Consider the following 17,207-nt stretch of genomic DNA (forward strand, 5'->3'; position numbering starts at 1 on the left):
CTGCAGAGTGGAAGCAACCCTGTCTGTCCCAGCTCCCCACACACCTGCACTCATGGCCTGCATTTCTGGGAAGCAGGAGGAATGGGGTACAAGGAGGAACAGGAGGGGAGACCCAGGCCTCTGTTTCTTGCCACCTTGTCCTCTCACACGTTCCTGAGCCAAGGGAGGGGACCCTATCTGTCCGTCATGCCAGCGGCCCGGTGGCTGGGTTCCAGGGGCCCCGAGCAGTGTCCTCTGAGCTGCTCCATGGTGGGCAGTGGCGTCTGCCCACCCCGTCCTCCCCAGGTACCTGGTTCTGCGGCTGGGTGGAGGTGGCTTGCTGGTCACTGTCTCGGAGGGCCAGCCTCTCCTGCACGGCTGCCAGCTCCTCCTGCAGTCGGGCTTTCTCCTCCTGCAGCTGGGACATGGCCTCCACCATCCTATGCACCATGGGGGCCGCACCCGCTGGCCCCCCCAGGCTCGAGCACCTCCCGCTGCCAAAGAGCCGCCCACCTATGAGCAAAGTAGTGGCCAATCAGCAGGATGGAGAGGACCCACCCTGGCTGAGGTGCTGGGCCCGTCGGGGCGGGGCAGACCATCGGGGATGGGGCAGGGATTGCAAGCCAGTGGGATAGGGGCCAGGGACAGCAGCAGCAAGGTGGGAGGGGGAAGCCAGGGGCTCCGGGGCCTGCCCTAGAGGAAGCCACGTCCGTGAGCATCTTCTGTGAGACAGAACAGCCTAGATCAGGACTTAGGAAAGCAACTTTCACCTTACACCCCTCAAAGCATGTGCCCTAGTCTGACGGGCCATCCCCTCTCTGTGGCCAGGCCACAAGGAATCGCAGCTGAGAGAGACACGGTTCTGGCCACAGTTGATGAAGAGTCTGGGGTTCTCTCCCCAGAAAACCCTGTTCTTGGGAGAATACGATTTTTTTAAACTCAAAGCCGCCACCTAGAGTACGGGAGAGAGGCAGAGGCTCCCCAGCTTGTCACCTGACCTCCGCAGGGAGTGGTCACCGTCACACAGAGAAGGCGAGGGGAGGGTGTGCAGGTGCAAGGGACAGCCAGACCAGGACACATGGACACAAACACAGCATGTGAGCAGGAACACTGCCAGGCCCGCTGCAGGGCCGACGCCTGCGCTGAGGACAGGGACCACACAGGCAGGAGAAAGTGATAAATACCGGGGGGACGGTGCCTTGGCCTGAGTCCTCCTCCTCCCCCGGCCTTCCACTGTCCTGTCACCAGGAGCAGGAGAGAGACAGACAGACGGACAGAAGGACAAAGACAAAGAATCAAGGGCCATGACCTGCCAATAGGTCCTGGGATGCATGTCATAGCTTGTTTGGAGGACACCAAGAAAGGCCACCGTCTCTGCGAGGAGCTGGGGATGTGCGGGGTGGGGCAGAGGAGAGGCTGTGAGGGCCGGAGATTTGCCTCTCCCTTCAGTAGCCCAGTTGGGGACCCAGCCAAAGCCCCAGGAGGCAGAAAGAAGTGACCCAGAGTTTAGTGTGACAAGTGGCATCTGCTGATTCCAGGTCTCCACTTTGAGAGCGGCAGGGGTTCTGGGCTCCCCCACGCTACACCCCAGGAGCACCAGCTGAGAGGCAGGACGCCCAGGGGCTCTGCGCACACCCCTGCTGGCAGCTTCCACCCTCCCGGAGGCAGCAAGCACACTCACGCTCACCGAGACTTCAGAGAAGCCACAACAAAGCTTCCAGGCTGGGCAGGATGTCTCAGACCTGTCCCCAGGAGGCTGGACCCTGAGGACCCTCAGGTCCCACTCTTAAGAGAGCAAGCGAAGCACACACGGGCTGGCTGTTCCCTTTCTCCCAGTCCCTTGGAATAGCTACAACTCGATCGCTTCTCGGCCTTTTGGCTAAGATCAAGTGTGGAATAGCTACAACTCGAGACTCCCGGAGAGCTGGAGCAGGCTCGTCCCGGCTGGCTCGTGGCCCTGGCCGTGGGGCCTGCATGTGACGCAGCAGGGGTATCACACACATTTGGCCAAGCTTCTGCTCTCTGTTCTAGAGAGAGTGAGGTCAGATGGATGCTTCCAGGCCTGCACACGGGGATGCCGTGAGCAGCATGTGACCAGTACAGCCCTCGGCCCTGTGCAGACTGCTGTGGTGAGGTAGGGAACACTCTGGACTCCAGGCCCTGGGAGCTAGTTCTGTCACCTATGAGGCCCTGGGATCCTCCTCTGCAAAATGGGGACACTGATCCTTGCCCAAAGAGGCAACCTTGGAAAAGGAGCCCGGATTCCATGAGGAATGGATAGAAGTGAGTGTCACCAACAGGCCACAGGGCTGGGATGAGACATGGAATCGTTTTTCTCGTCCACGGCACTTGAGAAAGTTCTGAGACACCCCCGGACCGTGGGTTCATCCCGACCTCAGCACAGGGGCTCAGCCAGGGGAGCTGAAACGGGGCCTGGAGAGCACTTGCTAGGGGAGAAAAGACCTTGAAGAAGTTAAGGGAGATCAGAAGTGGAGGGAGAGGGGAGATCAAAGGGGCCCTTGGGGACAAGGAACTGAGGGGCCTTCCTGCTGAGAAGGCTGCCTGCCTCTCTTAGTGAGTCAGTTGTCAGTGCAAGTTGTCACAAGGGAGCGTGTGTCGGAGACTGCCTGCGCACTGCCTCTCACGGCCACCCAGCCACAGGGACACTGAGGGCCGGCCCTGGCCCCACTGACAAGACTTAGTCCCCATTCTTCACAGGAGCTGGTCTCTCTCTTCTCCACAAATTAGGAGAGCCCCTGTCTGGCTGGACAGTGCACCCCTTCCCAAGGCCGGTCTGCCTACACAGTGGATAGACCCTGGCACCAGCCCCTGAATGCCAGACAGGCAACCGCAGCTCTGGGACAACCCCAGACAAGGGAGTGGCAGAAAACAGAACTGACAGAAACACCAATCGACCCCTGGTGACTGGGGGAAGAAAGCAAGGGAAAGCTTTTTTCTCCACACGTTCTTGGCCATCCCTTTGGCTCTTTGAGGATGCTTTTTTCCCAATTACTGCTAGGCTCAGGTTTCCTGCTAGGGAACCCCACAAAGGGGGACCATAGAATCTTCCAGAACCAGTCATCTTGGACAGAGAAGAAGGTAGCCACCAGCTCCTCTACCCTGGCCTTGTGGCAGTAGGTAAAGCCCTGTCCTAGAGCCCATGGGTCCCCGATGGGTCTGCAGAGAAAGGAGATGGGTTCCAGCCTCTGTCTATAGGCTGTGGCATCTTTGAGGCTGCCACCGTTGGCCTGCTTTTGACGGGCACTGGGGGAAAGACAGAATGTAGGGAAATTCAACCCCAGCCCGCACAGGCCTCTCATCCCTGGATGGGGCCCTGGTGGCACCGGGAGGGGGGCATCCCTGGAATAGGGGTGGGCAGGCTGAGGTCTCTGAGTTCCATGTCCAGATGGCCAGGACTTGCCTGGGCCTCCTCCAAGTGACGAGGACAGCAATGTGGGGACCGCTCAAATGCCACAGCAGCCTCCCCTCCAGGGCCAGCTTCAGCGGGGGCTGTTCCAGGTTGGCGGGCAGGCCTGCTTTACCTGTTTTCTCTACATTCATGGTGCCACCAGCTTCCTGGGCCTCCCAGTCCCGCCTGGGGGCCGGCGCCTGCCTCTTCGGGAGCTTCTCTTCTTTCGTCCCCTGACTCTTGTTCTCGCACCCCTTGTCCAGCAGGGCTTGCTGCCAAGACACAACCAGAATCCTCACGTGAAGGGGCCTGCAGTGTGGGGGGGTCCCCCGAGCCCGAAGACAGCGTGCTCCTGGAGCTGGTGAGCACCCCGGGCCCAGGAATCCATCCCTTGCTGTGTGAGCGGGTGAGGACAATGAGGCCTGGGGTCCGGAAGAAAAGTGTCCTGATGCCATGACGAGACAGAGGCGGCACATTTTTCTTGGCTCCTATTGGCAGCCGGCCATCTGCATCAGCAAACAAGGCTCTTGGGCACTTGGATGTTCTCACGGGAAGCTCGCTGGGCTGTCCCTGCAGGCTCTGTGGGGTGTGAGCCACTGGGGCAGCGGCCTGCTTGCTTTAGGCCCATGGCCCCACTATTTACAGGGCTGTCCAGCCCCACAAGGCACCCCACAATCTCAGGGCAACTCCCCCCCATGATGTCAGCTGCCCCCACCTACAGACAGCACCAGTTTGGGATTGCCAAGAGGGGGGCACACAGATCCACGTGAACAGGGGAAGGCCATGCTCCCTCCCATATCCTGGTCAAGGAGAAACCGAGGCAAAGAAGGCTGAGGTAGAACAGGCCAGTGGACAGGCTGGAAGAGAAGGGGGGGAAGACAGAAAGAATCATCCAGAGAAAATCCCCTGCAGCTCACAAAGACATCCAAAGCAAGCCACAGAACCACATGTAGTGTGCAATCCCATTTGATAAGACAATTAAACAGGCCTCAAAAAAAAAAAAAATCTGGGGAACTATACTACATAGACAATGGTTGTCTCTGGGAGGTCAGGTGATATGGCAGCTAGGAGGAGAAACGTGCCTCATTTAAACTTTTGGGTGAGTAAAAAGAAACTTAACCATGAGAATATGGGAAGAAGGGAAAGGAACCTTTACATTTCATTTCGAACCTCTTCTTGGCATTTGTATTTTCAGTCTTATAAGCTTCTACACTGTTCTGTTTTTGAATGTCAACAGAAATTATCTGGGAAGGGGATTACTGATACATTTTATTTTATTTTTTTTTAAGTTTTATTTAAGTAATCTCTACACACAACATGGGGCTCGAACTCGCGATCCCAAGATCAAGAGTTGCGTGCTCTTCTGACTAGGCCAGCCAGGCACCTCTACAGACACATTTTTGCGTGTCTTTGTGCCTATTGTATTTGAAACAAAAAACAAATGCTCTGTTTGAAAGAATGCCCCAAGAAAGGGGAACCCTCTTACACTGCCGGTGGGAAGGCAAGCTGGTGCAGCCACTCTGGAAAAGAGAATAGAGTTTCCTCAAAAAGTTGAAAAGAGAGCTACTCTATGACCCAGCAATCGTGCTACTGGGTATTTACCCCTAAGGTACAAATATAGTGATCCAAAGGGGCTCGTGCACCCCAATGTTTATAGCAGCGATGTCCACAATAGACAGACTGTGGAAAGAGCCCCGAGGTCCATTGACAGATGAGCGGAGAAAGATGAGGTGCATATACATATAACGGACCATTACTCAGCCATCCAGAAAAATGAGATCTTACCATCTGCAGTGACATGGATGAAACTCGAGGGTATTACGCTAAGCAGAGTAAGTCAGAGAAAGACAATTATCATATCTCACTGATACGTGGAATTTAAGAAACAAAACACAGGATCATAGAGGAAGGGAGGGAAAAATCAAATAAGACAAAATCAGAGAGGGAGACAAACCATAAGAGACTCTTAACTACAGGAAACAAACTAGGGTTGCTGGAGGGGGGGTGGCGCAGGGGAAACGGGGGCACTGGGTGGTGGGCACGAAGGAGGGCATGGAATGGAATGAGTACTCGGGGTTTCATACAACCGATGAATCACTGAGATCTATCTCTGAAACTAATAATATGTTAATTAATTGAATGTAAATAAAATTAAAAATAAAAATTTTAGGGGGTGCCTGGGTGGCTCAGTGGGTTAAAGCCTCTGCCTTAGGTTCAGGTCATGATCCCGGGGTCCTGGGATCGAGCCCCAAATGGGCGCCTCTGCTCAGCGGGGAGCCTGCTTCCTCCTCTCTCTCTCTGCCTGTCTCTCTGCCTACTTGTGATCTCTTTCTCTCTGTCAAATATATAAATAAAATCTTAAAAAAAAATTTTTTTTTTAAATAAAAGAATGCTCTGAGTCTGGAGTTCAGAAAGCGCCAGGTGTGAAGCCTGGCTGTGCCTCAGGGGAGCTGTGTGGCTCTGGGTGAGTTACTTTCCTTCCCTGAAGCTTCATTTTCCCCATTCTCAAAACAGAAACGTTATCAGCCTCCCGACGTGGCTGGCGTAAAGGGTAAGCTGCAGGAACTCGTGCCAAGTTCTCAGAGCGGCCGGCGCACAGTCAGAACCCAAGACCAGGTAGCCGTTAGCATTATATTCTTTCTGTACGTCTCCTTGTTATTTTTCAAGTATTATTATTTTTGTAACCCCAAATCCAACAAACAGAGAAAAGAAAGAGAAAGGCCACATGAGCAGCCTCGGTGTTCACCATGTCTGACTCCCTCTCTCTCGACCTCACGTTCTGCTTGAAAAGGGAGGGTGGTGAGCAAAATCTCTTGTACATAGGAAAACTCCCCCCGACTTTATCTGGTCCCCACCCTGTGACCAACTGCCACCCCACCCCAAGCCGGCTTGTCAGCGGTGGCGGCGACGGCAGCAGCTGGGGGTTTCCAATTGCCGACCAGAGCAAAGGTTACACTATTTCTGGCCTGTTGGCCAAGCCACAGGAAGGGCAGCCAGCCCCCCACACTCCTTACCCCCGGGGCAGGGGAGGGGGGTGGTTCCTGCAGCGCCTCCAGAGGGAGCATCCCAGGGTCTAACTACTGGAGAGGCTGGGACAGGGGGCGGTTCCCTAAGCCTACCAGGTCACCCCCCAGTGCCTGGGTCCCTCCTTCAGCCCCACAGCCCTGACCTCAGAGCACTGATAAACATAATGGGGCCCAGAAGGACACCAACATGCAAACTGGTTGCTGACAGGAGCTTCTCAGAGAATCGCAGCAGATCTGCTGACCCCAGGACTAGGCAGCAACCACAACTCAACACCCCATAATCAAAATTCAGGAAGACAGCCACCGCCCAATTCCAGGCAGCCGGTTTCTGACCACCTCCCGATTTAACTACCAATGGCTCAAGTCAGAGAAAAAAAAAAAAATGGGTTCTCTGGTTTCTTTAACTGTTCCCACACCAGACTTGCTTTTCTTGCAGACCGAAAGATAAAAGAAGGACCGTTTGGTTCAGTTTGCACATGAACCACACAAGAAGGGCCGGGAAGCTCTGAAGCCACGTGAGACCCTAGGCCATGCTCGGATCAGGACTCAGGGCTGCAGGCCAGCCTGCCTCACAACTTCCATCTGCATGAGGGAGGCTATGCCCTCCCGGAGCACCTAGGTTTCCCGCACTCCATCCTGTCCCCCTATTTGCCCATGTCCCTTCAACGTGAGCCCTCTCCTGTACTATCCTTCCTGGGCAGGGGGTCTTCGCAACACAACACCCTGAAATAACTCTGGTCCTTCGTGCAGGCAATCAGGTCTATTTCTCTGCTCTGGAATGGGCCAGCACCTGGCATGGGGGTGCACTGTAAATACATTAGCAAACGTATTCATTTAAAAAGTGCAGCACCTGGCTGGCGTGAAGGGTAAGCTGTTCTGACACTGCTCCAAGCTGTAGCTGTGTGCATGCAGAGATATTTAAGGAGTTCACAGCAATCAGAAAGGATACAGAGGACTGACAGATAATTTATGGTAAACCCTGAAGCAGAATACTTTGCAGCAGTTTAAAAGAATGAGGGAGTTCTTTGTATATGGACAAGCATGAAGAAATCGCCAAGATTTACTGTTGAGGGAAAGAGCTAGTCACAGGACAGTGTGTACAAATAAATAATACAATTGTATAAATGTAAGTAAGTGGTTACATAGGAAAAATACATAAACACCCAACTCTAAATAGTGGATTTCTCCAAGATACAAGGCTAAAGGAGGCATTCGGTTTCTAAATATCACATCCCTGTGTGAATTTTTTTTTTTAATTTCTTTTCAGCGTAACAGTATTCATTGTTTTTGCACCACACCCAGTGCTCCATGCAATACGTGCCCTCCTCAATACCCACCACCTGGTTCCCCCAACCTCCCACCCTCCGCCCTGTGAATTCTTTACACTGTATGTTAGAAAGCTCGTTGTGTTTAGCTATTCAGATCCCAGGTTGCTGTGTGACCAGTAGCAAGTTACTTAACCTTTCTGAGCCTCCAATACTTCATTCCTACAACTCAGATAAAACAGTAACCGGGTCTTGAGATTGCAGAGTACTGATGTGAGATATACAACACATGGCCCCAGTGCCGGGTACAAAGTCCGTGTCCAATAAATAATAGTTATTAGCACTATCGTTATGTATTATCTCTACGACCAAATACACAAATATACATAAAATTTGTCTTTTGAAAAATCACTTGATGATAACTGCAAGAGAAAAGAACCCAAATTTTGGCAAAATTCCTCTGTCTAGCTTTGGATTCCCATGTCAAATAGGAAATACAAGTATCGCCCCACGGACAACCGTGCTCGAATGGGAATTAACAGCTACCCCCAAACCTGCCTGTTTTCCTAGTAGCTTCTCAGAGAAGGTCCCACATTTCTCACTTTAACACCTCAGCCAGGGTGTGGCCGAAAAGTTTCTGTCATCTCCTGTGAGATTTTCCCAGAGATAACCTAATAAAGCAAATTGTTCCATCCACGCGGACGTGGCGCGAGGAGCTCGGCAAAGAGACTCAAGGCCCCCTGTCAGGGCTTCCTTCCCCAGACAGCCTGCTGGAGACCCAGCTGCAGAAGCTAACAGAGCTAAGGCCCACAGCCTGGCTCGGCCCGTCACCTCTCAGAAGGCCCCAGTGCTTACCTGCACGGTCAGGTAGAGCCTGTGAGGGCTCCCAGGGCCAGCCCAGTCCACACTGAGGGCTCGGCACTGCGCTAGGGTCGGGCGGGCTGCGCTTCGGGCACCGGAGTCCTCGTCACTGCTGACCAGGGTGTCTCTTCCACGCCCTGTCCCAGGACAGAGAATACAGGTAAGATGCTAGGCCCCTGGCAGATGGCTGCTGGCCAGGACCCTTGGCTAGGGCTGCCGCTGAGCTCTGCTTCCCCATCGTCTGGGCCGGCCCGGGCGTGGCCAAGAGGGACTCACACGCCCTCACACGCCTGACCTACTCGGAGGGAAGGCCTGGCACCAGGCAGGGGCTGTGTGTGCTCTTTCTTCCGGAAAGCCACCCAGAGCTTCTCTTGAGGAAGTCACCTGAAACCTCTGGGGCAGGGGAGGGGGTGCTCCCAGCCCTCCACAGTGGTCTCTGGGGCTGGCACTTGCTCACACCCTCTCCAGAGAGCAGCAAAGGGAAGCCGATGCCAACCTGGCTGTGCCTGTCTTCCCAGGAGGTGCACTCCAGGGCCGTGGCTTTATTACCAAGGCCGCCTCTAGGGGGCGCTTTCTCCCCTGCCTTCCTAAACAGCAAGGGGGGCAGGCTCCAAAAGCGTATTTGGGACCAGCTAAAGCACATCCCCTCGAGCCTCTGACACATTGCTGCCCTCACTGGACAGGAGAGAGAGCTGACCCTGGTATGGATATCCCGTGCACCCCACCTCAACCCCCCGCCAGGGCCTTCCTCCCCTGTCTGATCCTCAGTTTCCTTGCCAACACTATGGGGTAAGGAACCAAGCTCTGAGTTCTGGGCTGAGGGTTACAATGAACGACACACATAATGTGCTCACTCTGTGCCAGACACACAGAAAGCGGCCACGGATGCAGGCCCTTAGGACCACAGCCGAGGGGGTGACTAACGCGCCCAGGGTCACACTGAGCCAGTCCTGCCATCCCATGGGCTAGCCAGCATTCTGAAGGCAGAGGTGAGAGCCAGGGTGGGGGCGGAGAGGCCAGGGGTGACCAAGCTGGGTGACACCCTACTCAGTGTTAGGCACTCTGCTTAGCATTTCACCCACGGGATTTCATTTGACCTTTGTCTTAAATTGTAAAAGTGGATAAGCCTGCATGGTCATATGATCTTCCTAATACTCATTTAATAGATCAATATGCATGCGTGCCCACACATACAAGATCGGAAGGAACTATATAAAATGTCCACTAGCAACCTTATAGGTGATTTTTATTTTCTTTTTTATACTTTTCTGTGCTTTTTATAGAGGTGTTTTTTTTTTCAATTTTTTTAGTTTTTTAGGTTTGAGTGATTTTTTTTAGTTTTCCAAAGGAACATGTTTTTGCTTGTTTTTTCCCTTTCCTTCCATCCGTCCTTCCTTCCTTCCTTCCTTCCTTTCTTTCTCTCTCTCTCCTTTTTTTTTTTTTTTTTTAACCAGAACAGCAATACTCATTCATATATCACATCTGTAATCCTTAGGAAAACCTTGTGGAGCAGAGGCCATCTTCATCCCTTCCAGACAATTGAGGCTACCTGACCCAAAAGCCTAAGCTTTTCCCAGAGACCTCAGGGCCATCCCCAGCCTCACTTGTCCCCTGCAGAGACTTTGGGGGGTATCACTCTGGCAGCCACCACTGGTACAAGTGTGGTGGGAGAGAGGGGATTGAAGAGAAATTTGCTGTGTGCCCTCTCTGGGCCTCAGTTTCCCCTTCTTTACGGGGGCGGGCAGGGGGACTTAAGTCTGATGGCCCAGAGGGACTCTGTTAGCTCAGACAGGCTGGTAACCTAAACCCCTTTCTCTGTAGGTCAGGAATAACAGACGGCAAGCCTCAACACACCTTGATTGAACACCCCTCTCTTCCTCCACACTTCAGGAAGACTTGCCCAAGCTCAGCTCAGGAGACAGTCATGGGGCAGCCCCCCAGACCCGATGATCCAGCCGGCACCGCAAATCAGATGTGCCACTCACTTCTTGGCGTGTGAGGTGCCAGGGGACATGACCCAGAAAGGAGAGCTGGTGTTGACAGCTCCCCCAGGGGGACAGCAGGAGCCTGCACTCAGGGACTCCTTCACTGCCCACCTGCGTCGGGGCCCCTACAGGAGCCGACCCGGATGGCACCTGAAACCGAGCGCAGGGCACCCCAACTCGGCTCCTTGCGTCCCCCGCGGGCCGGCCGGTCGCGCTCAGGTGTCCGCGCCCGCGCAGGGCACCGGGCAGCCACTTCACCTACCTTGTTTACCAGCCGCAGGCAGAAACCGGAGCGAGACCGCCAGCGCTGGGCCAGGGACCAAGGACGCGCCGCCCTCGGAGCGCCCCCCGCCCGGCCCGGTGGAGAGCGCGTGGTTTGGGCGGCGTTGTCCCCCTGCTCCAGCGACCGCGTTGAAGTTTAACTCGGCGTCCGGGACCTCTCTTTACGGGCGGGCGCGGGGCAAGAGCGCCGGCGAGATTGACGCCCCGACTGCGACTCCGCGCCGGCCCGCGGGCTGCCCGGCACCCTGTAATTACCTGACAGCTCTGACTGAGCCTAGGAACTTGCGAGAAAGCCCGTCCTCATCTCTGCTATCTGGAGGAAGGAAGGGAAATAAAGAGGCATTTTAAAAATGCGGACTCACCAGTTCTCAACCTCCCCGGGCCGGTGTATGGGAAAGGGCGGGCGGCCGGGCTGGCGGGGGCGGGGCGAGCCATCCCGGGCTCGGGCTCCCCGGCCCGGCCCACTCTCCACAGGCCGCGCAGCGAGGGCGTGGCTCCCAGGTTCCACGGCCGGCGGGACGGGACCATGGCCCGGGGCTCAGCAGCCTCCTCGGGGCGCCGGGCGGCCTGCGGACAGAACAGGGAAGGCGAGGCTGAGCCGGCTGCCAGGCACCCAGAGCAGGGGCTGGGGGACAGATCAGAGCCTGCCTGCAACGGGGCCACCTGTTACCCGGAGCGGCAGCCCCAACTCCAATGCCACCTTCATACCCCCGCCCCCTGCAAAGATCCCTGGGCTTGCGGGATGAAACAGAGCCTATCACCATTTCCGGGTGCTTCTTCCTAAGTAAGGAGGCTCAGAAGTGGGTGAGGACCCCATCAGGTGTGTCAGCAGCACACTAAGGAGACCTCACATCTCAGCCCCTTCACTGGAGGCCTGGCAGCCTGGAGGCGCACCAGGTCCCAGCCCCACACGGAGGCAGCACGAGTCAACAGCATCTCCGTAAATCTAATCAGATTTAATTAGCATCTTGGTACTAATCAGGAAGGGCGGACTGTGGCTAGCGACAAGATAGGCTTATATGGACCAAATTCTCTTAAAGTCCACTCATGCTATTCAAGTCCGCTTCACTCTGTGCTTACAACTTGGCAGGCAGTAAGATACAAAGATTCATTCCTTCTTCATCTAATAATTATTTATCTGGTGTCTGTTGTGAGCCAGGCACCTACCAGGGGTCCTCTTTGATCAGGAGAGATGGGGAGCTCCCTGTCAGGAGGGAGGTAAGCACTTCAACAAACCTTCAAGATCAGAACAGGATGCAGGGAGGCACCAGGTGGTATGGGAGAAGGGGGGGGCACTGGCCGGGATAGAAAGCCCCATGGGGGGATGCCTGCATAGTGCAGTGGGTAAGGTCTGACTCCTGGTTTTGGCTCATGTCGTGATCTCAGGGTCTTGAGATCGGGCCCCAAACAGGGCTTCACACTCAGCGTGGAGTCTGCTTGAGATTCTCTGTCCCCCTGCCCTTCCCCCTTGTGCATGCTCTCTAAAATAAATAAATAAATCTTTAAAAAAAGAAAGAAAGAAAGAAAGCAAGCTGCATAGGTCCCTCTGAGCAGATGAACTGAGCAGATGAATAGGACAGACTTTAAGTCTTCCCCACACAAGTCTTTGTTGAACACCTATCATAGGTAAAGCAGCTATAGTCCCAGACTCAGATGGCAATGCCATTAACAGAAGAAGCCAAGTCAGCTCAGAAAGGCAAAGTGGGATTTGCTTTTGGTTTTAAATATTGGGGGAGGGGGGCGCCTGGGTGGCTCAGTGGGTTAAAGCCTCTGCCTTCGGCTCAGGTCATGATTCCCAGAGTCCTGGGATCGAGCCCCGCATCGAGCTCTCTGCTCTGCAAGGAGCCTGCTTCTTCCTCTCTCTCTGCCTGCCTCTCTGCCTACTTGTGATCTCTGTCTGTCAAATAAATAAATAAAAATCTTTAAAATAAATAAATGAATAAATTTTTTTTGACAGACCCCTGGCAATAGCTTGACAGGTGGGTACCCTGAAATGCGTGTGTATATACCAGCCCGGGCTGAAGCCCGGCAAAGAGCACGGCTGGGGACTCAGAGCTGGGAGGCTAATGAGGGTCCCAGTGCCGCAGTGGAGGACACAGTCACCAAACGTAACCAAGCACGGAGCTCACTCTGGGTGGTAAGGAACGTTGGAGAAGGACGGTCAGAGGTGGCAACAACACCAGGCAGGTGCGGAGTCCTCACACGTGACCGGATGGTGGGGAGGGGTGGGGAAGCCGGGGATGGTAAGTTCCCAGCAAACAGTGCCGTGGGGAGGTCAAACTGGAGAACGCCCTGGGGGCTCTGCAAGGGAGCCCAGCCGTGGAGCCGCACAGAGGGCAGACCTGGGTAGGCCCAAGAGGTGGGCAGGGCTAAAGGAAGCGGCTGCTTTCTTCTGAGGGGAAGTTTGGCTAGGGTGAGGAGGGGAGGCCGAGTTGAGAGGATGTGGTATGTAGAATAGGAGGGACCCGAGCCTGCTGGGTGGACAGGGCCAGGATGAATAAAGCAGGGAGAGGCAAGAAGTTAGGGCATAGCGATGGGCAGCAGAAGATCTGGTGATGGCAGTTCACACAGCCGGGCCCTAGAAGAATGCCAGGCTTACTGACTAAGAAGCTGTGCTCTCTGCCTTCCCTGACTGAGGAAGACAACTTGGAGGAGGCTCCTGGGTACAGTATTACTGGACGGTGGGCTAGAGGATGGGGCGGAGGCTAATCCAAATATGTGGGCCAGCTCCATTGAGGGAAGAAAGATGGACCCTTACGGAGCAGAAGGAACCAGGGGGAAGCACCAGATGCCCTTTTCTCTAGGTTGCTTGGCACGGAGCTGGGCACACGACCAACCCCAAGGACCAGCAGCCTAATGGAAGAAAGGCTCCAAATGCCTGGAAAGGTGAGAGGGGCATTGAAGGTTGATTCCCTGTTTGAGAGAGAAGACTGTTAAAGAGATCAGCTTTGTCTGAGGGATGGGGACAGAAGGAGACAATGCTTCTGTGACTTTCTGGAAGGGAAGTTGGAGAGGGAGCCAGGAAGATAGCAGGAAGAAAGAGGAAGGGTGTGTGCAAGATCCTGAAGAGGAAAAAGCAGCTGAATTTAGAGCCAGTAGGGTGGAAAGGTCAAAAGTATCCAGGACCTCAAATAAGCCCAAGGCTGGGGCTTCTGCCAACTTGGGACCCACAGGGTGGGAAAACAGGGACATGGTGTGGAGTGGCTATGACCAAAAGCTGCTTCAGACCCAACTCTGCCACTTACTGGATGTGTGACTTTGGGAGAATTACTTTCTCTGTGCCTCATTATCTCCATCTGAAAATGGGGAGAACTCCACCTTATAGGGTTGGTATAAGAGTTAGACAATGCATATACAAAGTGTTCACAACAATGCTGGCATATACAACGAACTCAAAATTTTTATTTTTAAGTCATCTCCCTCCCTCCAGTGGTGGGTGAGTGCAGAGGGGCTGGCTTGAGAAGAGGGAAAGATTTACCCCTCTTTGTCTAGACCACAGGAGTAGAGCTGTAACACCCCCGCCCCCCCCCCACCCCTGCGCTCTGCCAGACCAGGGATACTGCCAGAATTTGAGGGACAGACCTGACAAGTGCCCAGATACTGCTGCTGGGGAGGGCTTAAGTCTCCCTGGAAGAGAAGATCAGGGAGGTTAGACAGGGGCTAGCTAGGCCCTTCCCTGCACACAATCACAGGCCCCGGGTCTTCCAGGACAACCTAGACCTCAAAAACCTCCACTCCCATAAGAACAGCAGAACTCATCACCCTGAGTCCCTAAAGTCCAGTAACTGCAAATACAGGCCCCCATTCTGAGGCTGCGTTCCTTGCCAATGACTCTCCCTGGCCAAGGAGACGGCTACTTTACCAAGGGCATGGGGAGTGTGCCTGGGCAGGGAGAGGTGCCCCCAGCCTCATGGCCCATGGAAGGTGAAAGGTCAGGGACAGCGGGGACCCACAATCTTGAGACAGGTATGCTGGGGGTTGGGCGGGAATACTTGAGAATTTAAATACAGCTTCCTTTTGAAAAATCTCCCAGGACCAGGCCCTTCACACTGCGCCAGAGTTCTGCTCTAACTCACAACAGGGGGTTGAAGGAGGTGGCTTTTGGCTTGCCCTCCCTCCTGGGATCCCCCGGGCTGCTGCTGTCACTGTCTCGATTTCCTACTGCCCAGGAGGGCACCCGCCCAGGCCTTCCTTCCAACCACAGGGCCGCCCTCCCCTCCACTGCCCTGCGAGGGAAAAAGCGAACTGCCCAGGGAACGTACGTGGTGGGAGGGCTAGAAACTGCAGCCTTCAAGGGATCCCTGGGGGGTGCGGGGAAAATCTCCGCAAGAGGAGGGGGAGGCCTTGACTGACACGCGGTTCCCCGGGTCGGTTACGGCTCTCTCGGGCCAAAGAGATGGGAAGGGGGTTCCCGAGGCTGCTGCGACCCCAGGGGACGTGCCGCCCCAAGCCGTGCTACGAGCAAGGTCCTTGGTTCTGTCTGGACCGCGCGGGGTTCGGCGGGCGACCGCGCAGGGCTGCTTCTCCCGGGCCCGACCTTCCCCGCGCCCCGCAGCGGGCCCGGGCAGGGGAGGGGGTCCTGCGGGCAGGGCGGGCCCGGACGCGGCACCCGGAACGGCGGGCCGGGCGGATCCCGAAAGCCCAGCCCGCCCCTCCTCCCCCGCCACCGGCTCGCCAGGGTCCCCGACTCACCGGCCTGGGGGAGGCAGGATCCCGGCGTCGCCGCAGAGCCCGGGGCTCGGCCGGACCGGGCCCGCCGGTGGGAGGCAGCTCCACGCCGCCGCCTTCTCGGCCCGCCCCGCTCCCGCCCCTCCCGCACACTTTCCACAGGAAATGATTAACTCGGGCAGCGGCGCGTTCCCATGGCAACTGGCTCTTGCCCAGGCGGGGGGTCGGCGGCGCGCGCGCGCTCCCGCGCACTCTCCCGCGCGCGCGCCCACACTCACACGCGGGGCCGCCCACTCGGCGGCCTCCCGGCTCCACCCAGATGTTCCGGCTGGGCCTTGGGGGCCCCACGCGCCGCACACGCTAGTGCACACGTGCGCGCACACCCACTGGTGTACACACAGCGTCATACGTGCTCGTGCTTTCGTCTGTGGGCTCTCGCACGCCGGTACACACGTCCCTCACACATGCCTTCACACATGCTCTGGTCTGCAAGCGCGAATCCATCCAGTATTCACACACGTGCCCACGCTAGTCCTATATACGTGCCTTTGCGCTTAAACTTACACTCTGACGCGCACATCCTCTAACCCTGGTGGTACAGAATTTCGCCCACGCTCGTTACTCCTCACACATACACTTCTCCCATGCTGTCCTTCACACTCCCGCACACACCAGCTCGTTTTCTGGACCTTCTAACACACACGCGTTCACACACGCACTCACACACTCTAGATGGCGCATGTATACACTTGCACATTCTCATACACTTTATGTATGACGTTATCATACATACATGGATGACATCACGTTATCGTCAGGTGCTCAGACGCACACGTGCTTCCCCACACATTGTCCGCGTGCACACATACACTTGCTCACCCTCACATTCTTGCACACACTCTATGCCTCGTCCTCTGACACTCTAGTAGACACATCCTTTAAAATCCAAGTCCTCGCTTTCACTCCCACTCTCTCACGCTCTGGTAGCATGCATACACACACATCACACGTTATCACTCATGTTTACACACACACATGCTCTCACTAGCTCTAGTAGGAATACACAGGCCGGCTGCCTCCCCAGCCACGGCACCACTCCCGAATTAACATCTTCCAGGCCGTAGGGTTTTTTAAGGTAAAATATTCCTTTAGGCGCCAGTGAAAACCTGTCCAGAGCACGCAGCCCTCCCAGAGCCGTCCAGAAGTCCCTCCTTGGGGGACGTCTCGGAAGAGGCACAGGGAACGCCAGGGAGCCAGCCAGCCAAGCAGGGACAGCTGACCCAGAGGAGCCACTCTGTTCTTTGTCTCCCAAACAGAGGCGGCCTTTTACTCCCAAGCCTGCGCCGTTGTCCCCTCCAGGGTGCAGGAGGAGGAGAAAGAAGCTCAGAAGCCAGCCCAGTGCAGGCTGATGGTTCCACAGATAGTCCGAGAAGGGTGGGGGCTTGACTTTTCCCGGTGTCTCAGGGGATGGCCCAAGAGGTGCAAGGAGGGGAGTGGAGGGGGACACGCAGATCAATGAAGGTTCTGTCTCCTGTCGCTGCCCAAGCACTGGGCTGGCAGTCAAGAATCTCAGCCGGAAACAGAGCCAAGGTCCTGGGCCTCAGATTGTTCTGGATGCCAGCACAGGACACTCACAATCCCCCTACTAGAAGTGGGCTAATGTGTGTTTTATTTTCTGAGACGCCCAACTGAAGGCCCAGCAGATGATAAACATCCCTCTCCTGGAATGGTT

At 55.5% G+C, this 17,207-nt stretch overlaps 1 protein-coding gene across 6 annotated transcripts in view; it reads right to left on the bottom strand.

Annotated features, from left to right (window-relative positions):
- LOC111157426 (kinesin family member C3) overlaps window positions 1–15,587 on the bottom strand; it is a 37,206-nt gene extending 21,619 nt beyond the window's left edge. For 3 of the 6 annotated variants that reach the window (XM_022518813.1, XM_022518812.1, XM_022518811.1), the window contains exons 1-5: window positions 15,500–15,555; window positions 11,170–11,374; window positions 8,535–8,677; window positions 3,522–3,660; window positions 290–492 (exon numbers count right to left, since the gene is read on the bottom strand). In XM_022518813.1, coding sequence (XP_022374521.1) covers window positions 290–492; window positions 3,522–3,660; window positions 8,535–8,677; window positions 11,170–11,335 — 651 coding nt within the window. In that variant the 5' untranslated portion in view covers window positions 11,336–11,374; window positions 15,500–15,555. Of the gene's footprint in view, window positions 1–289; window positions 493–3,521; window positions 3,661–8,534; window positions 8,678–11,169; window positions 11,385–15,499 lie in introns of those variants that run through there. The other 3 variants (XM_022518815.1, XM_022518816.1, XM_022518817.1) reach the window with 3 other exon arrangements.
- Between the last annotated feature and the right edge of the window lie 1,620 nt (window positions 15,588–17,207).

Source organism: Enhydra lutris, unplaced genomic scaffold (genome assembly GCF_002288905.1).
Source record: "Enhydra lutris kenyoni isolate GAN:26980312 unplaced genomic scaffold, ASM228890v2 scaffoldscaffold54, whole genome shotgun sequence".
Lineage (NCBI taxonomy): Eukaryota > Metazoa > Chordata > Mammalia > Carnivora > Mustelidae > Enhydra > Enhydra lutris.